Here is a 26340-nt window from a genome sequence, read left to right as displayed (position 1 = left end):
AAGGCAGTATGTGATATTAAGAATAAAGGTATTGGTTTATCATTATGGAGAGTTGTATTAGAAAACATTTGATTAAAAAAAAAAAAGTCTCAATTCATGTTGCTTGTAGACTGCAAAAACCATGTTTGCGCTGTGTCAAAAGAAATGTAAAAGAAAAATACCTGTATATACACACTGGTATGCACAAAAATGCAGTGAGAACATTGAGCAAGCAAATGTGTTTCAAAATGTGTTTCATTAATGTCACTGTCACAGTGTCAGTGTTTGTATTATTCTTTTTTTCCTTTCTCTCTATGGCTGTCTCTTTTTCTCCCTGCCCCTCTCTCAATCTGCCTTTCTAATTCTATCCCTCATTGAGTGAGATCTGTCATTTTCACACATGCACTCTGAGGCACATACGCATATCATCATGTGTACACACTGACATTTTCTGTATCTCCATGTGAAAATATCTTGCCTGAAAGTGGTGTTACGCATGCACACACAGGAAAGTTATCTGTTTACATCGCCTTGTACTTTCAGTGAATAGACATTTTACTAAAGAGTAAAGTGAAAGTTAAAAAAAAAATTCAAGAAGCAAGCAACAAAATAAATACAAACTCCTCCTGTTGAGGAGAAGAAAGATATTATTATTATTACTGTTATGGGCATTTACATCTATTCTTGAAAACAAGCCCTAGGCCTTTATAAATAGAACACACATGTAAATATCAAAAAGGAAAAATTAACATAAGGTACCAAACATTATTAGAAATTTTTCATCACCCCCACCCCGACAATGCACACAAGCACATGTGCATGCAACACACCAGTCATAGCACACAATCATAATAAATAGTACACATTAAAAAACACAACTAACAAATTCTGAAAATATCTAAACTCGCTTACTCACTGGTAGTCATTTAATTTCAAAGATATGTTGTTTTTTTTCCTTTTCTTTTCTGAATGAGATATGGTTGTATTCATCTGTTATGTTTGCAAGTCTAGTCCTTGGCAGAACATTTAAGATGAAACTTGGTTGATATATATTCATAAGGAAAGATTTTTAAGAATACACAAGGTGTTACATGTCAAGTTTTGAAAGACTTGTTTTGTCCTTTGGGTTTTTTTAGTTATTATAATTTGCTATCACAAATACATGATTTATTTCTTTGCAAAATCTTTCTGTCTGTCTGTCTCTGATAAACTTTGTGTGGTAAAGAGTGAAAGTGAGTGAGAGAGAGAGTGAGTGCACATGTGTGTGTGTGTGAACAAGGGAAAGAGAGAATTTATGAACAAAATATGTGATTTGATATTGTGTGTTTATAGATTTACCTATATGAATACACACATGTACAAGTGGGGGGCTAAGGCAGTTGTACGGGTTATGGGGGCGGCGGTGGGGTCAGAAGTTTTGCCCTTATGTGGGTCTGGCTTTACCAGGTTATGTATTCCAAAGTTTGGGGTCTGGTCTTACCAAGTTATGAATTCCAAAGTTTGCCGGCTTTTTATGTGAAAGACCAATTTCATGAAAAAAAAATATTGCTTTCATAACCTTGGCTGTTCCTGGGCAGAATTTAAAAGATGTTCCAGTTCACTGTGGAACACTTTTTCGTGTTACCAAACCTGTTTTTTTGTGGAGCACTTTTTCCAGTTTCACAATGTAAGAATATTAACTTCTGCACACATTTACACAGAAAAAAACGTTGAACTTAAATTGCTAGATGGTACATTTAGATTCAGGCCCAAGGTCTGGAGTAAAAGCCCAGTGCTCTGACCACCCAGCTGTAGTGTTGTGTTGAACTCAGAAGTTTAATAATATATTGAAAGTATTTGTATACTCTTTCAAGATCTTTGTTGATTTTCTTCGTCATTAACTAGATACCAGTGTTATGCCAGAAGTGAAGGAAAGTTTTACATCATTCATAGGTTTCAGTAGTTAATATCATTTGATATGCATGTTGAATTATTCAGTTTCAGAGTTTGGCTGCAAGAGAAGCAGGGCCTGTATGTTACTGTGGATATAAAATAGAAGTTCCATAAAAACAGGCATATGCACACTTCATACACAGTGAACTCTCAAAAGGAGAAATAGCATGCATGCACTCAAATGTCTACTTTCATATATATTCTCAGTAGTGTCAGAAAAGCATCCATTCTTCAGTCTGTCAGCTGAGCGTTTCTGTAGCTACCGCTTCTGAAGGCATGCCCATTGACGCAGAAAATGTCTGGTAACCTGTGCAGTTAAAAGATGTGTGTGCAGAATGGGAAGCACATGAATTTTCTTGTGTGCAGAATGGGAAGCACATGAATTTTCTGTCTTTGTCTCTTTGTCTGTCTGTCTTGTCTTCTTTGTCTTTGTCTTTTTCTCTTCTTTCACACACACACACACACACACGCACGCGCGCACACACACACACACACACATACATATACACTATATACACTCACACACTCATGGAATAAGAAAACAAACAAAAATCTAGCCACTGGATAAATTGTATGCAGCTCTGGGATTGTAAGTGAATTGGTATATCATAATTGTGTGTGTGTGTGTGCGTGCTTGGCTCTGGGTGTCGCCCTTTACAGAAACTGCTCTCTCAAATTTTGACATTTTGTGAAATAACGGGCCCTTGTTTTGCATTCATCCACAGTGTTTGTCTTCTTTCATCTTGTTCATGTCAGTCATGTGAAAATAAAAGCAGATCTGTGTGCTTCCACCATAAAATTATTGCTGGCTTGAGTATTTTAAAAAGACTGAACAAAAATAAAAATCATGCCTCTGCTTTAAATAAAAAGATAAACTTTTAAAACAGGTGGTATATAAGAATTTTTTCTTGTTTCACATGTGCCAAGATGATGTACTGTAAGGGTTAGTTTATTATCATGTACCATGGACTTGTGCATCGTGCTAATACAGAGCTTCTGTTTTCCTCTCTCCCGGTATGTGCGTGTTGCTGGATACGACGACTGGCTGCGAACCCCTGTGACTGTATCATCGATCACAATCACACCAAAACTAAACCTGAACTCTCATCACAAACCATACACCCAATGCGACCCTGAAACTGTTCACTGTTTGGTTGCTAAACCAGCAGTCAGGTCCATCCCGCTTTGACCAAAAATCTGGCAACCAGTTTGAGCCAGGGTTTGGAAACAGAGGGGGTATGGGAGGTCCAGGGGGGAACCAGGGTGGGCCTGGAGGCATGGGTGGGGGAGGAATGGGTGGCCCTGGCAATCAGCCAGTTCCCCTGTTCCAGCAGATGCAGGGAATGGGCCGGCCTGGCCCTGATCGTGGGATGATGGACCGTCGTCGTGAGGCCCCCCAGTCCAGAGATGAGATGGAAGACATGAAGAGGATGCGCAGATATTAGGCAGCGTGTGGCGGTGACATTGACTGGAGGAGTTTTTATTAGCAATCAGCAATGCACTGGAATACCACTAAGGACATTATTTTGACATGTGTTGCATGAGCAATGCGTCTCCAAATGTCGGGGCCTGTGCTAAGTGTTCAAAGATGAAGAATCAATGAAAAATCATCATTACATTTCTGTTCTCAGTTTTGTTGATCTGTTTTAGTGCTTTATGTGTGTGTTAAAATTTTTTGTTGTTGTCTGTCTGCCTTGGTGTTTTTCTGTATAGTTTTTGTCCTCATGTTCACATGTTTTGTGTGCGTGGATCAGATCTCCGTACTAGCAAATTAATCTCAGACACCTGTGAGAAAGATTGACTTTGTTTATTCTTAGTTCTGGTTGCAACGTGAGGTCTAAGGATAATTATGATGTCAATTATCATTTGGGGAATTTCTTTCACATAGTCACAGCCTTGTACTTTTAACTTTGATCCAATCCATTATCTTAAATTTCATGGCAAAGTGGGCTTACTCTTTTTTCCTTTCTTTTAGTGAGTAATAAAACATAAGAATTGATTGGAACCTGTATCGTTCAGGGCAGATACTACCCCAATGAAAAATTATGTTTTTAAATATTTGAGAAAAGAACTTATATGACAGCTATGTTGTCTCAAGGATAAGTCATCATTGCTTTATTATTGGTTTATTCCTTTGGGAAAAAAATTCTTTTACCATGTTAAGCTGTTGGATTCAGTAAATAGCAACTTTTAGTATTTTCCCAAAAGGAGCATTTTCTAAAGAGAGCAATTTTAAGTTGAAATTATTCAGTATGTCCAAGAAAATAAAATCTTGGTCACAGCTTTTTTTTAATTAATTTTAGAAATTTATTACACTCTGCTGAATGAAAATTAAATCCTGAACCAGTAGAAAGATTAATTAAGCAACATCAGCTTCTCATCAACTAATAGAAAGTTGATAAAAAAAGAAAAAAAAACAAAAATCCCACTGCATAGTGACAACAGAAGAGTATAGATTTGAGGTTCTTTCTTCCATTGGTAAGATATGCACTTTGTCGTATCAACAGTTCTACAAAATGCTCAGTTCTGTGTCACTTTACGATTTTGGTATGTTTCCTCTTACAGTCTTTGTGATAAAAAGTGAAAACAGTCACACACACACACACACACACACACACACACACACACACACACACACACACACACACACACCTTATTTCAAGAAGCACATCAGCTGTTAAATACTGGAAGGCTGCTATTGAGAGATTATGTTGCCAGCAATCAGGTCGGATACAAGAACAGAAAAGATGTGTCTTAACATTTTAAACTTTGTGGCTTACTTTTTAGTGTTCATCTCATCTCATGCTTGAAATGTTATTTTGCCAGGTACCATGACTATTTGTGTTTTATTTTTCTGTCATCAACCCATTTCCACATTGATCTGTTGTGTTGTGTTAAGGTGTAAATTGGGTGTTTTTTCAAATCATGAAGTAAATGAGCAGTCACATCTGTACTTTTTGTTTTATCATGGTGTAAGTCATTCTCCACCGTGTCATTCTCATTCTCATCATTGTCATCCTATTTGTCATTTTTTTTGATAACATTCTTCACATGGTAAGAGTATCGTAAACTAGTTCAATTGTTGTGGATTCCTCAAAGCAGTCTCTGTTGTAGTTCTGTATGGATTTGTTTTGAACCCTGATATAATGTTTTCACTGTGCATCAGTTTTCGTCTTCCCATTTCCCCTCAAGCCCTCTATCTTTTATTTTATTTTTTTAAATATACATTTTAAACTGCCGCACTGCCCGTTACACTTGACCTGTAATTGTTACCATCAAGTGAACATGATTATCTTTCTCTCACAAGCATGTGCACATGCGTGTGCGCACACAGTTCTCATACATACACACACACTCTCTCTCTCTCTCTCTCTCTCTCTCTCTCACTCACTCACTCACTCACTAATGCTTACATATATCTATATATACATACACAGGCATGTGTGCACGCACACACACACATATACGCACATTTTCTGAATTTGCAGATGGAGAACTTTCATTTCTTTTCTCCTTTTTTTTCTTTTTTTTTTTTTCCCCCTGAGAAATAGGTTTTGAGATGTCAGAGTGTTTGTATCAGTTTTATTTGTGCAGCATTAAGAGAGATTGTATCACCAACACTTAAGTCTTCAGTATTGTGGCCAAGTATGTGTACTGAATAAACAATTGAAAATATCCTTTTTTTATGTATTTTCTTGTATTTTGTAAATAGTTGCCAGTTCAAAACAGAAAGATCCAAATATTAGTTAATCATCTCCATATGACTGAAATGGACACTGAATTCAAAACACAGAAAAATTGAAATATTAGTTATCCCTCTCCATATAACTGGAATGGACGATGGTGTTGGTAACCAGCATTTTCAGAATTTTAACCTGTCAGATTGTATATGTATGCAGTCAGTGTATAAACAGTCAAATACACACAACATGAGTACATGCAGATACTTTCACAAGCATGCTGACACATGCTCATGCACGCATATATGCACAACTGTCAATATAACTCACACATACACACACACACACACACACACACATACACACACACACACACATCCACCCATCCATCTATGCACCTATACAAACATACATATACATGCATACATGATATGTGTATGCAAAACTACATACAAATACTTTAAAACATATACACAATATACGTAGACTCAAGAACACATGTGCACACACATGCTCTCTCAATCATAAACTGGCAACAATGTGCCTTAAAAAAGTCTTTCCATCCACAGGGAAAATTTGGTGTTTACTTGGAATGCATCAGATAGCATGTGCAGATATCAAACCTGAAGTTGCTTTCATCTCAGATGATAGGGAAGTACCAGAGTACATAAGTGATCACTTACATGGAGCTGTTGTTAATTGTTGACCATTTTTGTTCTGGAAAAAAAAACAAACTTGCCCATTACAGGATTTGTGTTCAGGGCACTCGGTTTCTCAGAGAAGGTGAACTATCAGCAGCACAGAGTGTATCCTCCCAATTTATAACTATTCAAACATTCAGAACATATTTTACCTTTCTTAGACCTTGAAAAAGCTTCAAGCTGTTGCGCTAGCAATTTTGTTTAAGATCATATGGCTTTTAAGAAAATTCCTTTGAACTACCTTAAAACATGAAGAAGAAAAAAACATAGAAAACAACAGTCATCAGTGTACGGACAGCATGTTGGTTTTCTGTTGAGAGAGGATGTAGATAGGGTGTTCCTTTCACCCTATTTATTCATAGTTAAAGTACTCTATAATTATCATGCGAAGACAGATATAAACATGTCATGATCAGGAATACAATATTTGCCTGTTTCCAGATAACGCAGTCAGTGAATAATGGTGATATAAAAATTAGTTAACCAAAAAAAAAAAAAAAGAAAAAAAAGAAAAAAAAAGTGCAAGCTTATGTATGGCAGCAGCAGTTTTGCAGTGAAGCTCTAATTTTGGGACCAGGTGTTTTTACTGTGTAAATGTCAGATTTGAAGAGGATCTGATTATTATTAAAAGGAACTCTGGTAGATTAGAATTTGAAAGTGTTATGTGCTTAATATATTATTTAAGAGATAGGGATACACATAAAATGATCACACGAGCAAAAGCACAGAGTGTCAGTATCCATGCAAAATTTTGGTCTGCAAGTGTTTGGGCATGTGTGTGTGTTTGTGTGTATGTGTGTGTGTGTTGTTTTGAAAAGACAATTCATAATTAATGAACAACCTGGTCCAGATTAATAGAAATTGGAGCACTGACATTAGTTGAGAAGAGTATACGTGATAGTTGGAATTACCTGATTCTTTAGAATCACTAAGTAGTAAAGGTTGACATTTACTTGTGTTTTTGGTGATCTACATCAGAACAACATTTGAAGAATAGTTCTGACTATGAAAACTTGATCAGCAATGGGTCATGGACACTTGATAGTTTTAATTATGATTTAAATTGATAGTACATGATTTGTTTGGATGAAAATGGGATTTAATGGGCTTTTTCTCCTGAAATATTTATCATGAACAATATCTGGCAAGCTTGTTCATCAACCATGAATTATGTCTGTTCTTCCTGAATTGGCAACGTTGCTCTCCCCCTGCCCTCTCTAACCCTACACCTTGCTCCTTCCACCCCTGTGCAGCCTGTTCCCCTCACTAACAGACAGACAGACAGACACACACACACACTCTCTCTCTCTCTCTCTCATATGCGCGCGTGCACACACACACACACACACACACACACACACAAAAGCTGACTTTCACACTCATGAACAAAAGATAAATGGAGAAACAGAACAAAACCAGAAACAACTGTTGTCTGTTGTTGGTGTAAGGAAGCAGCATGTTGCAGTGGAAAGGCTTTGGGGGTATGTGTGTCATGAATACCATGTGGTGGAAACCACTTATGATTACTTAATGAGGAGCTGAGCTGTTGCAGTTGTCAACTGCAGTTAGTAATACAGCTATGTTCTGTGTTCATATGTACCCATGCATAAAAAAACAACAACAAAACACTCGCACATACATGCACACACAGTCTTCCACACCCACCGCTTCTTTTACCTTATCATGTTTTTGTATTGGCTTCCAATCTTGAACTGGGAAGAACTTTTAGAAGCTACAGATTTCCATTTCCATGTCAAGGACTTCCATCAACTGATCAAGGTGATTGTTTTCGCCTGATCCTTATGAATAACAAAACTGAGGATACCCAAGAATTGTGCTTTGCAATAACAGTATAAGATGCTGTACTCGTGCATACATGCAGTCACACGCAGTCTCATGCATACTCTTACATACACACATATACGCACATGGAGCATGCCCCACTCCACCCCCTTCCCACCTTTCTGTAGTGACTCCCAGTGTAGAACTGGAGGAAAAGAAACTGCAGAGGAAGAAAACTTTCCAGTTCATCAAGTCAAGAACTTAACAGCAAGGAAGGTTTTACCTCATCTGGTGGGATCTACTTATGAATGAAGAAGATACCCAGGAGATCAACATTGTTTTTCTTTGACCAGGTATGTAGCTTTTGTCCTTTTCACCCCTCTGCCTTTGGCTCCAACAGTCTTTAGAGTTGGAGCCTGATGATCATTGAGAACAGAAGTATTGTACTGGTGTGACAATTCCTCCCAATGAAAGCTGCGTGTGAAGCATAGGTCAGCGTGTTTGACAGAGATAATCAGCTGAGGGAGAAAGTCACCATTGGGAAATGTTTGTTATGAGCAGTTTTGTGTTGGTTAAGTTCTTGCTTATATGATTTTTTATCTTTTTTGACAAAGTGAAAGGCAAATCCTAAAATTACACTGCTGGAGTACTTTGGGTTTTGATCTTTATATCAAAACAGTGAATGTGTATTTTCCCACTTGCAGAGATGAACAGGTCTGTGTGTGTGTGTGTGTGTGTGTGAGAGAGAGAGAGAGAGAGAGAGAGATGCAATACCATTTTGTCATGTTTTATCCATCTTCAGTAGAAGTGAAAAGGAGTGATCAGAGGGAGAGGGGAGAGTGTATCACATTCAGTATGAATGGATGTATGTAACAGTGTGATTCTCATAAAGATTTTGACGTGTTTAGTCCATATCCAGAATGTATAGAAAGGAATTCATTGTTCTGTGTGTGGGTGCATGTGTGCATACATATAAGTGTATACATAATTGCTGTAAAGCATACGGATCATTTGAAAACCAGTTTGCCCCCAAAAACAGTATGGCTGCCTGCATGGCGGGATAAAAATGGTCATACACGTAAAAGTCCGTTCCTGTACATACAAGTGAACGTGGGAGTTTCAGCCCTTGAACGAAGAAGAAAACCTGTTTTTGTCTTGCTTTTTCCTTCCAGAAAACTTACATGTGTAGACTTTTCTCCCCAGAGTATTTCAGTAGATAGTGAGCCATATGGAGAGAACGTAGAATGATGGATAAGGGGGATATTTTCACACAGATGTAGTGCAAGGTGGTAATACCCCATTCAGTTTTTGTTTCTTAAAGCCATTCACTGCTGACGGCAGATGTATCGACAGTTTAGGGGTAACTGCATAATCAGGTGTCCAGCCACTCATTTGCATGCGCTTTCTTCATTGGAAATGTTGACTGCCTTGGTGAGTGTTTGAAGCAATTTTTCAGCAAGTTTTGGCTCAATTTTGATGCATTTTTATGTGATTTTTAAAGCAAAAAGCTGTTCAGCATGGCTGCCAGAACATAAAGTACAGAATATGTGGCTAGAATTTTGCTTGATTTTTCGTACAAATTTGACAGTTGCAGTTCTGAAAATGTCATAGAAAATGAAAGTAATGTTGTTGATCAACTGAAGTGATTCTGGTTATCCTGATGATGATTACATGCTGCAAGGTACATCAGCAGGAATGGGGCGGGGTCATGTCAGAAGTGGGAAAAAGAAGAAAGCCCAGTATCTTCGCTTGAACTCTTCATTTTGGGGTTTTCATCTTTGAAACCTTAAGCTGAAATATTGTTTACAGTAAGTTTTTGTGTTGTAATTATTTGTGATATTTGTGGGTTTTGGGGGGGGGGGGGGAGGATATGAATGATTATGTATAGTGTTTGTGTTTAAAACAACATATACACCATATCTGGTTGGGGGGAAAAACAGATGCCTAATTTTCACATAAACTGATTTGTAAGAAGTATAGAAATTACTTGCCATCAAGCTTAGGCAGCTAGTGAAAGATATCTGTGAATAACTTTGCAGCACCTATTAACCAGATTTTGTTCACACTTTGACCAGTACTGACTAGTTCTGGGATCTTTTGAATGGAGTGATGCCTTGTCAAACGTTCAGAATTGACTGCAGAGCTGAGCTTGTGACTGTTCACTAACATACTGGACTGGACTGTGTGTTTGTGTCTGTGTCTGTGTGTGTGATATGTGAAGTGAGTGGATGTTCCACCCACAGTGATCCGAACTCCTCAGAACAATTTTCTTCTTAGAATGCTCTTGGGGCTGTGGATGAGACCATTAGGAACTGAGTGACTGTAATGGTAAATGTGAGGGTTGGTGTCAGGGTTTGGTGTGCCATTTGTAAAGAGAAACTTTGTTATTATTGTTCCATATGACAGAACTGAAACTAAACATCTTCATGTAAATTATCTTTAATGAAAATTGACACACAGAAGATTAAGATAGCTCTGAAGTTCCATGCAGACTCAGACTTGAGTTCCATTGGCTTGTTATTCCATGCCTGTGGTAAGTGTCAAAGTCTCTGGTGTTGGCGGATTTGTGGAAACTCAGTAGGGGAATATTGTGACTGCCTTCACTCCAGGGGGAGTGCTTCATCAGACTGCGGCTAAGTGATTATCATTTCGTGCTGAGCAGGCAGTTATCTGCATTTGTTGAATTTGAACAGGATCTGTTGAACACCACCAAAGTGACTCGGCAACAGTACAAGGTCATCTCTGGTGTGTGGCTGTATGGTGACCTAACATCAGTAATTCACTGTGGACAGTGGGAGTTAGAGTTGCAAAAGAAAAAAAATCTGAATCTACTGAGCTGTCATGAGCTGTAGTTTTTGCCAGAGACTTAGTGCTATTTTTCAGACACTTGGAAATCCGGTGAAAAACTGAATTCAGACACCAGACACAGATAACTGCCTTCTATCTCCAGTTGAATGCGAAATGGTATGTACTGCATGCGGGGTGATACTTTATTTTATTTTATTTTTTTCTATATTATTATATATTTTTAAAAAAAGAAGAAAAAAAAATTAGAATACATTGTAGGAATCTTTGAATAAGATTGTAAGTTAAAAATTTTTTTTTTTTTTAAGTGTATACTGTATCATGTACGTGCATTTTTTCTGGTGAGAATTTGCACTTTTAGTTTGAGAGATTTTTTTGTTTTATTTTATGTGCACTTTTTTTTTTCTATATATTCCCATAGAAATCCTCGTCCAACAAAATCTCTCTCTCTCTCTCTCTCTCTCTCTCTCTCTCTCTCTCTCTCTCTCTCAATTTAGTGTCACATTACCCTGCCTTGGAATTATTTTAGGCACCGGTTAATAGCACAAAAATATTGACAGCCATCTTTTGTTGCAACTTCCCTTGTTTGTGTCATCATCAAAGGAAATCATTCTATAACAATCCACTATTTACCCCTATAAAGCTTTAAAAAATCTGCAGTTTGCTATGCAGTTGCTGTTTTTTGTGTGTATGCATTGCCAAATTCGACCTGAAAAGTCAGCTTGTAATATGTGTTCACAGCATCCCCGTCATGTGCGGCCACGGCCTTTATTGAATAAAAGATATCCTGTCTGTCTGTCTGTCTGTCTGTCTGTCTGTCTCTCTCCCTTCTTGTACTGTCTTCCATATTGTTTAATGGAAATCACAGGGATGTGAGAGCTACGTGGAAACGCGTAAATGTGCTTATCCATTTCATTAGAAATTTAGAAGAAAAGAAAGAAAAAAAGATGTGCCTGTCAGTTGGATGTGACTGCTGTATAAAAGCCCCAGATGCCATTCCTGAGGTCTGTGCAAATATATTTAGAGAATGGGGGATGGAGAAGAGGGTGAAACTTAAGGTTGATGTCACCGACAAGGGCTGGTGGGGAGGGCAGGGGTTTATTAGATCTGGCGGCGAGTTTGTTACTGTGGTGTTTAAATGAAATCTAGCATGTTTTGCATTAAAACAAAAATAAAAGAAAACAAGTAAGCAAAGGAAAAACCAAACAAGCAAAAACAAAAACAAAAAAAAACACACAAAACACACACACACACACACACACACAAACCACCCCAAAATACACAAAAAAACAACAACAAAAAACCCCCACATGAAAACAAGATTTAAAAAAAAATTCTGTACTCTATTCCATGTTGGCAGTTGGATGTGGAATCATTCTTAATGAATGGAAACATTTTTTTAACGGTAAGTATTTGATATTTCTGTTATCTGGGCTGCAAATATGTAACAGAGAAACTGAGGCCCAGTTCTACAAGAATTGTGCTAAAATGCAGTTTCTTCTGCGTTCAAGATTTTCTATTTTGTTTATTCATTTATTTATTTTTGGTATTGTATTTGTTTCCTAGTTCTCTAACAGAAATAACTGACAGCATGTAAATTGTATGTGTGCGCGCTAGTGTGTGTGTGTGTGTGTGTGAGAGAGAGAGAGAGAGTACATATTAAAGTATGAGTATCAGGATGTGACATGTTACAGTCTTTGTAGATATTAGAACTTGCATCACCTGTTAACTGTCTCTGATTCTCTGTCGGGCCCTGTTTCTGTTCATTCCTCTGTGTATATGTGTGCGTTCTCTCTTCTAGATTTTGAAAAAGCTTGAACACTGTCAGGGAATTTTCCACCCCACCACTGATCCACCAAGCAACATGTGCCTCCCAGTGTTATTAGATTGCTTGGTTTTATCATGATCCATTCTCAAATACACATATTTTTATTATCACTTCTTAGTTAAATTCACAAATTTTGATCTCTGTGCTTTTCAAAACAAAAAGTCTGTTTATGTCTGGAGAACCTTTCCTCTCTGGCTGGTTCATTGTCTGTGTCTGTCTCTCTCTCAGTCTTAATCTCTCTTGGTCTCTTTTGATGTTGTGCTCATATATATATATAATATATATATATAAATAAATATATATATATATTGGGTGCAGGGGGTCGTGAAGGGTTATTAAGCATTAACATCTCTTCCTAACTCAAGAGTAGATCTGTTAGTTTTGTGAGAACAGCACACATGCATACAAAGGAAAACATATACACTAAAAAAAAAAAAAAAAAAAAAGGGGGGGGGGGGGGGTAATGCTGCACTGTAGCGAAGTGTTCAACCTGGGAAGAGCAGACCAGATTTCACACATAAAAATATGTTTTGACAAAGAGTAATACAACAGTACAATACAAGCGATACAAGCACACATGAATACTCTGTTAAATACACAAATGATTGTACACAGACACAGATTTGCTCCCCCAGTTGCTGAAAGTATTTTTGTGTCTGTGCATAGTGCTGGCACTGCCCGCTTCTATGTGGGGGGTGGGGGGGTGAATTGGGAACAGAAAGGGAGGTGGGGGGGAGGACTCAAACAGCCAAATGGTCTCTGTTTTGGTTTACTTGGCAATAATTTACTTATGTGCATTTGATTAAAGTTTCTTCCAGTGCAGGGCATTTTGCTTGTGATGTGAAGCAGACTGTTGAGACAGAAGAGCGGAACAGATATATTACACTTGAATACATAGGAGGTTTCCATTATCAGCCCTGAAGTGAAAGCAAATGACAAGAAGGTGGGTATAAAACTGTAAATTGTACATGAATGTGCGGAAGTGTATGTCCGCTCTCTTTCTGTCTTTTCAGTTTCACCCTTTCTCTCTTTCTGACTTTTGTTTTGCTGGACTATTAAAAACAAAAAACCAGCTTGATATTGGCACCTCAAATTCAAGGTTCAAGGTTGTAAATCGAAATGCTTTATGTTGGTTTGTATCAGTGTCTGTGAAAATAGAAGGATGTCACACAAACTGAAGTTTGTGAAATCTAAGACTGAAATTATTTGCAGAAGTGCTCAAGGAACCTTGGTGTGACAGGATTTGGGTAGGTCATGGAACACAGGAAAGGATGATTTATTTAAGTACTGGATTTTGTAATGGTTGGTAGTTATGAGTTTCCCACACTCTCTTTATCTTATCTATTAGCCTCCATACAAAAGCATAGAACTAAAAAAAAAAAAAAAAAAAAAGCCACGATATCAGTGCTATCATCAGTTCATTAAAAAATTTGAAAGCTCTCTCTCTCTCTCTCTCTCTCTCTCTCACTCACACACACTCTCTCTCTTTCTCTCTTGAACACACACACACACACACACACACACACACACACACTAAATCACAAAAGAAAAAAATTAAAGAAAATAAAGTTGTTGCTGTCTTTTATTTTGAGTCTTCAGCATACAAGTTGAAACAGATACTTTCACTCATAAAATAATATGAAGACATTGTGGTCATGGACTGAGGGAATTATTTCTTGCTGTTGTTTTCGCCAGCTCTGTTCTTGGGTATGTCTATATGTTGATGTGTTCACTTGATGTGATTGATCTCCCTCTCATATTTGTATGCGTGTGTCTCTGTCTGTTTATGTGTCCATACATATTGGGGTTTTTTTCATCTGACTCTTTATCCCTCTGTCTGTCTGTCTGTCTGACTGACTCTTGTTGTTTTTATTTTGCATCCACTGATTTTTTTCTCACTCCCATCAATACCATCAACAGATCAGGAGGATTGTGGCCCTTGGGTGCCATGTACCTGTTTAAATGCTTTTGTTGAAGAATGGTATGGTTGCATTCCAATCTGGAAAATATGGTAAGGGTTTATGTAACTTATCTCGCAACATTAAAAGAAATCTGGTGCTCAGACATAACTCACCTTTGAGCATGCGCTTAATGACCATGAGGCAAGTCTTGGTTGCATTTGAAGAGAGTTTAACACTCAGAGATACCACTATGCACTGTCAGTGTCCCCTCATTTTCTGCTCAATCCAGGTATTTCATGTAGTTTTATTTTCTTTTGAAAGGGGAATGGAAAGGATGGGGGAAGTCCAAGAAAAGCGGATGTGCTTCAGTTCACTGAAGCAGGACTTGAGACTGTTCACAATGAGGAAACCTGATGTTTTTATTTCATAAGGAGGGTAAAAATTAATATCTACCTACCTACCTACCTACCTACCTACCTCCATCCATCCATCCATCTATCCATCCAGACAGACAGACGTATACATACATACACTATTTTGGTGTTTTTATGACTGGTTTTCATACATAAATATTAACTTTTTCTCACTTGGTTAGTTGGTATTAGAATTGACTTAAACCCCACTTACTTTATGAGTTAATCTGTGTTTCTCCCTTCTTTCTGTTTCACATACATACACATGTATATAAAGTTACATACACATGACACTCCTGCTACCCCCATCTCCATCCCTCCTTTCATCTTGTTCTCTGAGTCTCTCTGTCTCTCTCTGGTCAAATTAATCACTTGTTCTCTGTGTTGAATCTCAGATAAAACGGTTTAAGGCAGTTCTTGTGTTGTTAAGTAAGGTTTCAGACAATACTGGACAGTTGAGAATACTTTGCTATAAGGTAGGTATGGGTAATTGCGAACGGTCTAGTCGAAGCGACCAGCTCAGTGTGTGTTCTGTAAAGATGACATGCCGTAAGATAATGAGACATGGTTCTTTTGTTTTTGAAGGCTTTCTCCAACTGGTTGCACCAGGAAAAGTTCGTCTGCTCTTTGTTTTCAACGGTTTGTTGATGTTTGAAATAGCAGGGGTGCCTAAGGGTAAATGCGAATGGGCAAGTCAAATTGCGAATGATGGCTTTGGTCAGTTACACATAGGCAACAGAAGCAGGTCTTTAACTTGTGAGACATTACATATTATTGGAACATTGTACCAGACTGTTGTATTGTTGGTTTTGATCACACAAACAAACAGACATTTAAACACACACACCCCACACCGCACACAAACACACCCTTTTGAGAGTGCTCAGTAACTGTGCAGCATCGTTAGCAAATAGACTCGTGTCAAAATATCCTATGGTCTAATTGCAAACGACACTATTTTGTAGATTCCTGTCAAAACTGACTTTCACCAATGTGCTTTCTTGAATTCTCCCAGCACTGGTAATGCACATTCAGCATATCCGATCAAATCAACTATTTTAAACTATGTCAAAGTCCTAAAACTTGTTTCCCTTGATTTTAGGATTTTGAGAGCATGTTTGTAACCTTGGTCGGCAGGGGTGCGCGAAGAGAAGAAATAGTGTGGAAATAGCCTGAAATAGCTGATGTTTGACTGATTCATGGAAATAGATATTCATTAAGGTATTTGGAAAAGGTAGAAGCAGATGTTAAATTGTGAAATGCAACCGTTAAGAACGCTTTGAAGTGGGGTGGTATATGAATCGTTTGCAATTACACGGTGTTCACAATTACCCATACCTACCCTATTGTTTCCTTATAAATGTGAATTTCTCTCTGCAGTCTCAGTTGTTCTCTATTGTTCCCTGAAGAAATCTCTTGTCACTCCCACACCCCTCTCTGTATGAATAATTCCGAACTTGGTATGGCACAATCTTTCTGCTAAATGTTGTATCTTTCACAGTTGAAAAGAAACTTCTCTTCATTGTGAAGTATGTTGATGCGCCTGTCTTTGTATATTATCAAGTAAACCTTTGTAGTGAGACTGTGACAAACTTAGAATAAATTAAACTACTTGGGGGATGTAGACAGGGCAGAGAGAGAAACATGGTGGGAGCATTTGGCTTTTCATGTCTCTAGTTCATTACCAAGACTTTCCCCCCCCCAAGTAAGGAAAGCAGGAGTCGTGACAGCAGGTCAGACATTTCGGAACTAGTGAAAAATTGTGGGATTTAAAAAAAAAAAGAAGAAGTTTTTATTGTATCAAAGAAAGAATGATCTTGCATTTTTTTTTTTTGTGGATGTGGTATTGTAAAAAAAAATTTTAGGTTTTCATTGGATTCTGGAACACAAGCTAAAGTATATTTACCAAATTAATCTTCTGTTGTCAGGTAAATCAACTAGATATTGCAACTTTGCATCCTTAGAAACATCACTTCCAACCAGCTATGATCTGTCATAGTGTGACATATCATCATGCATGGACACGCAGTTTTAACTGGCTTTGTTCTCAAACTTTGTGTGTGAGCGTTTGTTACAATTTTTTTTTTTTTTTTTACTTTTCTACTAAAAAGTTGAACTTGAAGCCGTGTTTCAAGGCATGAATGCTTCAGCAGATTTATCATTTGTGGATTATTGAGCTCTGATTTAGCATTTGTTTTAGATGTGACACATGATGGTGCTAAGAAATACATGATCTCTTACCAGTCTAATGTGTGCACATTATTTTACCCATTGTTATTTGCAGCATCAACACAAAGAAGTATTCTTGTCTCCCTCTTGCTTCCAGTCCATTCTCTTGAAAATGTTGTTATAATGCAAGAGAATACATAAACATAACTCGCTCTGTGTTCCCCTTTCCCCCCAAAGACTCGCCCCTTCACTTTCCCTCCCCAACCATATGTTCATATAATTGTTTGCATGCATACACTCTGCTTAATGTCTATCACACACACAATAGTGACTTGAGGCAAGCTGACTTACAGACTGAGAGGCTTTTTAGATTTTGAAGTGCTTGTGATAAAGGGAACCTCCAAGCAGCATTCCTGTTTTCATTTGCAGGTTCGAAGTTACGTTTTGCTACAGTTCTGTCTGAACTAATCTATTGCTTTGTATGGTGTTACATAGGAAACCGACTCTGTTGACCAGTATGACACAGAACCTGCAGAAACGTCCAGTGTGCCTACAGAGACTTGGAAGGAAGCGGCATCAAACATCCAGTGCAGCCAGTCTTCTTCAACGCCTTCACAGTTTGAAGATGCTGATGATGAATGGAACAACACTGAGTACACAGTGTCTGATGGTGGACAATGGCGTCCACCACCAGAGGATGGAAACAAAGATAAGGATGTGGCTGATGAAGAGAAGTATTCAGCCTCCGATGGTGGGCAGCAGTATGAATCTGGAAACTGGACTTGGGAAGGGACGACAGGTGAAGAGACCTGGAAAGTTGAAGAGGGTTGGAAAGAGACCGATGCTTTCACAGATCCAAGTAATTTTTCAGATGCTGTCACAGACAGTGAAAATCTGAATCAAGACTCCCATCCTGTGAGTGTAGATGGTGAATCGTTAGAAAGGAGTGATGTGAATGACAGATTAAATGCTAATGAAAATGCTGATGGAATGATTGTTGGTGAAGATGGTGATGTTGTTAGTTCTTACAATGCAGATTCTGCGTCAGATGGTCATTGGATGGATGTTCAGGATGGCTCGTATGAACAGTATTCCAATGATGATCAAAACTATGAAGGGGATCTGTCATGGGACACACAAGAGTTAGTTCTTGACCCATCTGTTGGTGAATCACACAATATTGAGGACAACACAGTTCACGAAGAAAACAGTGAAAACAACCCTTCTGATGGGCAAAATGTGACTGATAATGACAGCTCTTATCCAGAACCTGATGATTCCATGGCTCTTGTACCATACGTGCCACCCTCTGATTCTCGAAGTTCTTCTCCCATCTCTTCAACCAGCACTTCTCCACGTCCTCCCCCAAACCATGCTCATGGACCAAACATAGCCACAGCAGCAACAGGAATTCCACTTCATCAAAATCCTTTAGGCATGGGTCAAACTCGTTTTGTGAGAATTCATCCCATGCACATTGCTGCAGCAGTTGCTGCCCAGCAGACTCAGGCTGCAGCAGTTGCTGCCCAGCAGACTCAGGCTGCAGCAATGATGCATCAGCAGACACGCATGGCTGCAGCAGCAGCAATGCATCATCAAGCGGCAGTGCGACATCAAGCTGCGGCGGCTGCTGTACGGCACCAGGCAACTGCGGCTGCAGCTGTACGGCACCAGGCAACGGCTGCCATGGCAGCAGCAGCACAGCAGCGTACCAGAGCAGCACTGTTGCATCAGCAGATCGTGAGGAGCCGCTACATGGGAGCCCCGGTCCTTGTTCGTCAACCGTTTGTGCCTGTACCGAGAGTGGCTGCTCCCATGAGGTATTAGTCATTACATTCAATGATTTTATTGTTAAACCTTTTTCTTTCATTGTTGTCTTTGTTTTGTTTTTTTTTGTTTTTCATAAAACTGTAACACAGCTGGTACAAATCTAGAATTTGAGGTCCAAAGGAAAGTGCAGTTTTCAAATTAGACTTGATTTATCTGATAAGTCTGGTAGGATGGTTAATGTATTTAGAATTGTAGCTTGTGGATAAAACTTCAGTTTTACTTTGGTGAGGACGATAATAATTTGCTTTTCCACAGCTGAATTTTGACAGCCAGACACAAGGACTGTCAGTCACACATTTTCCCTTACCATCTTTGTCTTGTATGATGGTCAGTCATGTCAGACTATGACCATCAGAACAACAGGAGGCAGCTGCTGTCCCACCTTTCTGGGCTGGAATTTGATTATAGTGGAGAGTGATTTGCCCAAGTTAGATCCCCACTCTCTCAGCCAAGAGAGTTTAAGGACAACTGGCGATGGGATGGTTCCCATAGGCCAACTAGCCCCCAAGGCTGCAGCACTGTAAGAGCCAGTGCAGTCTTGTCCCTGAGTTTGAGAATCATAGTCCTTCACAAAAAACTAAGCTGTAAATGACTTCCCATAGCAGTCGAGAAACCATTGATCGTATAGCGGTCATGTTGCTGGTGGCCCAACTGTAAGCTTATGTCAATCTGTTGGGCACGGAACAGTTCAAATCATGAACTGGATAATGTCACTGTGTTTTGCTTAGTGAAGAACAAAGTAACTTGATTGATGTGACTTTCTGACTGACACATGGCCCCTTGGCATTTATTAACTTTCACTTGTGTATGCATAGAGGTTTAAAAAAAAAATTGTTTTTTGGTTGGTTGGTTGGTTGGTTTTTTTGTATTGTTTTTTTTATTTTTATTTTATTGCAAAACACTGCTACTTTGTACTAGTACTACTGTCTACACACAGTCAGTAAAACAGACTTCACAAAATGGTGTGCCCCATGGCATTTATTAACTTTCACTTGTGTATGCAAAGTGGGTGGTGGTGGTTTTTTTTCCAAACACGAACACCCAAGAACATCCACACACTCATATATATATATATATATATATATATATATATATTTACACACACACACATACATAGCCCATAATTCACACACACACACACACACACACACACACACACACACACACACACACACACACACTCTCTCTCTTTCTCTCTCTCACACACACACACACACACACACACACACAACTACTAAAAATGATGTAAAAACGTGGGGCCAAGATTTTTTTAATAAAAAAAAATTTTTTTTTGGTTGCAAAACACTTCTAGTCAATAAAACAGACTACACAAAATGGTGTAATAAATCAGTTTTGATATTGCTTTTAACATTTATGCATTCTTTCTGTGCCAGAGTCCGGATGAGATTACGCCGCAGTGTCATGTTGACAGAAGAAATCAACCTGCACCAGCCATAGTACAGACTTAATCAGTGAGAAAAAGTTTTTCATGCTGTAATCCACCAAAACTCATTTGTTGGTCTACTTTGTTGTTTTTGTTAGTTTGGTTTTTGTTTACAATTCAAATGATTGTGTGGTGTGTTGAAGTTACTTTTGAAATTTCCTTTATTCATTGAAAAATACAAATGAAAGATGTCATTTTTTATTCCTATGGTAATCTGTGGCTGTTCAAGTGTTGCTGAATAGGCTTCATGATAAAATATGAATTATAAAACATAACAGATTTTTCTTAATCCATTGCAAATTTTGCTGTTCAAAATTGGAATGTTTTTTTCCCCTGACCATAGATTATGTGAACACAGGAAGATAGTATCTAAATTTCTCTGTGTGGAGATGCCATAAGTCATTCTTTCTTTCAGTTGTCTGTGACATAATAAAGAAAAGTTTCCTTATTTCAGTCCATTGCGTGTGAGATGCTGTGAAATCTGCCCCCTGTGTGCTGCCCACAGATGCTGTCCTGTTCCCCATGTGTGTCTGCTGATGACATCACATTTGTGAGAGTGTGAGTGCTATCTTTTGTTTGATAGGATGGGGATCAGTTTGATATCTTTTTCATTAAAAAAACAACAACAACAAACCAAAAAAAACAACCAAACATGGCTAGCAAGTGGCATCATTTCAGTTTCTAATCACTTGTATGTGAGTGATGGTGTAGGGAGATGTTTTATTTTTGCATCAGTTATTGATTTTATTCTTTCACTAGCTAAGTCCATGATTTGAACTGATTGATTTATTACTATTGTTGTTTTGTTTTTTGTGATAAATTGAATTTAATAGAATTGGATTTAGGTTTCTCAAACCAAGTTAAGATATACTCCCCACCAAAGGAAAACGCTAATTTCACTGCATGCAACAGAAACGAATGCTTGGAAATTGGAGTCATTTGATATTATCTCAAGTTTCATTATTGTGACAAGTTCAAAGTCAGCTTGGGGTTAATCGGTTATTTGTATTCTTTGTGAAGAAATAAAATGTACTCGATAGCATTACTTGTTAAATGCTATAGATTAACTCTTCCCCATGCTTTCTTTTCTCTGTCTCCTCTTCTGTGCTGAATGTGCACCCCACATTTTCGTTAAAAGTTCCTCTCTTTTGAACTTTTTCCTATAATTAATTTTTGAGTGACAATAATGGACATCTGATGATGTGTTTCAGGAATGGTGAAGGAATGTTTGTGGAGTACCTTCGATAACAGAGATGAATGTACAGATCACAAAGTCTTCCATTTGCCTGTGATACTTGTTTGACATGGATTATGAACACTAGTTGGTGCACAAAGATCCATCCTGTTCTGGTTTTGATGTCAGATGCGATTGATCATTATTATTTTGTGTGTTGTGTGTGGGTTTTTTTGTTGTTTTTTTTCCTCTCTCGATTTGCTCAGTAAAAATGAGAAACATGAACTGAGATTGAAAAGGATGAAGAGTGAGAGCAGAATTGAAACATGAAAATGGTAAGAAAATGTGCCATAAATTTTACAGCATTGAAAGTGGCCATTGCTTTAGGATTTTTCAGTAGGGATTTTAATCATTCTGGGAAGCAGAACTTGTCAGCTGAACAAGGTTTTAATCAGATTTGAGATCCAATTATAGGAATGTGTGTGTGAGCATTTTGACTAGAGTAAAAATCAGTATACTGTTGTTGTTTTTTGTTGTTTTTAAAATACTGAGCTAAGCTGGACTTGCCAAAGTGGACTGGAAAGGTTTTTATTATTTAGTTATTTTTGAAATTTTGTCTTCATTACAGTATAGTCTTCATTACAGTATCAAAAATTCTTTGTCAGAAATTCTTTTGATTTAACACACACACATACCTCCCACTAAAAAAAAAAAAAAAAAATATATATATATATATATTACACAATTTTTTTTTTCTTTTTCTTTTTTTTTAAATTGTTGCTCACATGTGTAAACAGTGTCTATATGTACTTACCCTGTTTTGGTTGTCTGGGTGTTCACCTATGTATGTATTTTTGGAAAACAAATTCATTTTCTTTAGAAATTCTTTCAGCACCAAATTTGGCTTAAAAGTAGAAAAAATTAGTTCTTTCCACACATTCCAGTTGAAATGACAATGCAGTTACTGTGAAGGGTATATGAAAGTGTGAAGAAGCAGGATGCTTCCACAATCATTTGGCTGATGTGTTTTATGGGAACAAAATTTAGTATTTGAAATGAGATTCTTAAAATTTTGTGACAAATCAAATTCTTAGAATTTTAAAACTTTTATGTGACAAATGGAAAATATTTGAAACACAAAAAACTTACCTCAAACAAAAGAAAACATACATTTTACAACATGTAGATTAAGTTTGTAACTTCACGACAATTTATCTTTCCCTGCAAACAGCAAGAGGTAAATAACATTGATTTGTCCATAGAAACTGTGCATCAGGAACTCTGCAAACTTCTGAGACAAAAAAAGTAGGTTGTTATGAAATCAGAACAAGCACGACTGAACAGTTCAGGAGCAGTGCAGGGTCTCCTCTGGTGTATGGTCTCCTTACAACCTAACATTGATGGTTCCCTGTCGGGCTTCACCATGTTGTGCATTAAGTTCATGAATGACCATCTACATGAACTGATCTACTGCCTTGTGCTCTAGAGTTTGGTTTGTCTCTCTTGTACTTAAATTGCACTGGGTATGCATGTGCATTGCGGATTTTCTACTTTATGGGCCTGTATTTAATTTTGTTCAAATTTAAGGGAGGAAAAAGGAATGTTTGATGAAATTGACCTTTTGAACAGATGATATAGATAAATAAAACTACATATAGATAAACAAGGCACAGCCATGGAAATGTCAGTTCCTAGTTGTGGGCAAAATGGCTGAAAAGTCTTATCAGCTATCTTTGTAGCATCCATACATGTAAATGTCCTTACATTTAAGAATTTTGCAAAGAGTAAAAGCCATGTGACTTTAAGGCTGGCCCATTTGCATGGGGCAGTGATAGGCCAATTTCAGTGATAGCTTGGAGAGAAAAGTTTTACAAGATCAGTATTTTCACTCATTTTGACATTGAGGATGCTGGGTTTTGCTTACATTTCAAAGAAACGGTGGAAAGAGAGTTGAGAATGGGCTTGAAATTTGAAAGTTTTGTGACTCAATTGTGTGCACACTTGAGGTCAACCTGACTTGTGTCAAAGAGAAGATGACCTAATGATTGGTATGGGAAAACATGCAATCTGACAAATCATGATTTTGTCAAAAGAACTAGACTCCTCCGGAGTAATTATTACAAAACATGTATAATATGTCAGAAAATAGAGTGCATTTGTTTCTTACACAGTTGACTGTGTATATTGAGAAAAATGATGAAGGATTTGCATATATGTCAAGATAGTAGCTAAACCACAAGACTATAAACAAACAGTATAGGTGTGGGTTTAAAGTGCGCCAAGTGAACTTGAGCAAGGAGAGCATATCTGATACAGGAGAGAAGTGATTGCCATTTTTATATATTTTGATAAATGTTAAGTCAGTTGAAATCACATGTGCCATGGATGTGTGTAGGTATATGACAGACAGAAGCCAGAGAATGTAAACATAAGCCCAAATTGTTTGCTTGATTGAATTATAGGATCAGTGATTACTATTGTGTATGAAAATTGTTGTTGAGAGATGAAGAATAAAAAGCATTTTTTGTAACTGTATGTTTTTTTAAATCAAAATGTTGATTGAAATGTGGAGTTACAGGTGTGAGTATCATATTTAATCATGATTGTGTGTTCATGATCGTGTGGCATTGAGATATGTAAGCAAAACTGATCATTGAAAGATGTGTGTGAAAATTAATGTGATAAGAATTCAAAGAATCGGTTGGAATAAGGAAGTGAAATGTGTTTGAAAATGTATGTGATGATAAAACAGTTGTGAAAGTAAAAATTATAAAGATATTTGATGAAACATGTAAAACTGACCATTTGGAAATCAGTTCAAGGAGGCAGAGTGGAATGATATCGTATAATTATATGGTACATATAGCTTGTGTGAGTTGTGAAGATGAGTGAGTTGTTATATTGGATGAAACAAGTAAGTTAAACCCATCGTTTATACATGGGTATGAAAGCAAGAAGTTTGGATGAGAAAAGTGAAACTTAAAATTATGATTGTGTGATCAGGGTATGAATGATGCAGTTGTGATGGTTTCATGTTTATTAAAATGGTTGAATTAAATGGTTGTGTGATCAGGGTATGAATGATGCAGTTGTGATGGTTTCATGTTTATTAAAATGGTTGAATTAAATGGTTGATCACCCTCTTGTCTTATCCCTCTCTGCCCCCCTCTCTGAGCTTTCTAAGGCATGCCAACTTACATTTATTGTATAGTGGCTCACACACACACACACACACACACACACACACACGTTTCTATCTTATGAATACACATAATTTCAAGAAGTAAATTTTGTGTATGAATTTTGTGAATGTAAATAAAGAAGAAAGTAAAGAAAAAAGCAAGCTGCATGTTTACATTGAAAAAAAAAAAAAAAATCCTTTATTTGAAAACATTCACAGAAGATGTTTTCTGATTGCTGTAATACTGGACAGAGTTATTTCCTGCAAAATCTTTGGTCATAGCAATATTTAATACTAGGGGAGTGAGTGATTTCAACCAGCTAAAATCATGGAGTGAAAAGTTTATGTGAATGAAAATTGTTTGATTCTGTGAAACTGGAAGATCCAAGCCCAGTGAGAGAGCGGCGAAACATTTGGAATACACCTGGTCCTCCAGGGAAGTACAAAGTACAGTTGTAAACATTGCAATCAAAGCAACTGATTGTAAACACTGTTTTGATGCAATTAATCGGACACGAAGAAAATGCCATAAATATCACTTCCAGATGAATTCCTAATTGATTTTACTTCAGAATTGTGCAGTTAAATGTTTAGTATTCATTGGCAATGGAAGTTGGTTATGAAGGATTCAAACAAATCCTCAGGGGTTGCTACATCAGCAATGTCTAGACAGAAACCTGTATAGAAAAACATCAGGTCCTTGTTTGCTGTGGTATTCCCTTTTTATGTATGCATGCAAGAAATGACCCTCAAGCAAATTTGGACCGAAGAATCCAAGTTATGGAAATAAAAGTGCTATTGCGAGGTACCAAACATCAGATAAACTGATCATGTCACCAGTGATCAAGTGCGACTGACAAGCAGCACAATGGAGGATATGAAGATCTGCTAAGAACATCAGTTAAAAAAACTGGATTAGTACAGCTACATAACAAGATCAAAGTGGCTAGCTAAACCAGTCCTTCAAGGAACTGGTGAGAGAGGGAGGGAAAGATAGAATTTGATGGACTTGAAACGGTGCAGAATGGATGGGAAAGCCATTCACAGACCCAAGCTTTGAAGCAATTTTAACCTTCGCTGGCTGTCGCTTTTGACAACACATAGAAGCTCATGTGGGTCGTCCACGCCCATACTGCTGTCACTTTTGACTACACACGGAAGCTTATGTGGGTCGTCCACGACCCATACCATTTAGAGACAAAAACCTGTATATTCCTCCAAAGCTTGTGTGGGTCGTGCACGACCCATACTTTGTAAAGAGACAAAAACCTGTATATTCCTCCAAAGCTTATAACAAAATATAGAAAAGGAAAACATATCCTAACTACGGATTACACACACATGCGCTAGCACATGCACACACAGACTCGCACAAACACAAACACTCAGAAACACGTGCTCACGCATTCACATACACAAACATGCACACACAACTGATCACACACACAAACGCATAACACCACATGCCACAAACCCTACTTATGCACACAGAGATAGATGGAGAGAGAAAGAGAGACTCGG

The 26340-nt window shown here is 37.7% G+C and overlaps 1 protein-coding gene across 4 annotated transcripts in view; it reads left to right on the top strand.

The window, feature by feature from the left end:
* LOC143282765 (uncharacterized) overlaps window positions 1-24696 on the top strand; it is a 42215-nt gene extending 17519 nt beyond the window's left edge. For 3 of the 4 annotated variants that reach the window (XM_076588523.1, XM_076588522.1, XM_076588520.1), the window contains exons 9-12: window positions 17686-19010; window positions 20415-20492; window positions 20919-21022; window positions 21676-24696. In XM_076588523.1, the coding sequence (XP_076444638.1) occupies window positions 17686-19010; window positions 20415-20478 (1389 nt within the window). In that variant the 3' untranslated portion in view covers window positions 20479-20492; window positions 20919-21022; window positions 21676-24696. The remainder of the gene's footprint in view (window positions 1-17685; window positions 19011-20414; window positions 20493-20918; window positions 21023-21675) is intronic. The other variant, XM_076588521.1, reaches the window with a different exon arrangement.
* Window positions 24697-26340: the final 1644 nt, after the last annotated feature.

Source organism: Babylonia areolata, chromosome 6, assembly GCF_041734735.1.
Source record: "Babylonia areolata isolate BAREFJ2019XMU chromosome 6, ASM4173473v1, whole genome shotgun sequence".
Classification (NCBI taxonomy): domain Eukaryota; kingdom Metazoa; phylum Mollusca; class Gastropoda; order Neogastropoda; family Buccinidae; genus Babylonia; species Babylonia areolata.
Note: the sequence above shows the minus strand (reverse complement) of the source record. Positions and strands in the feature narration are given on the sequence as shown.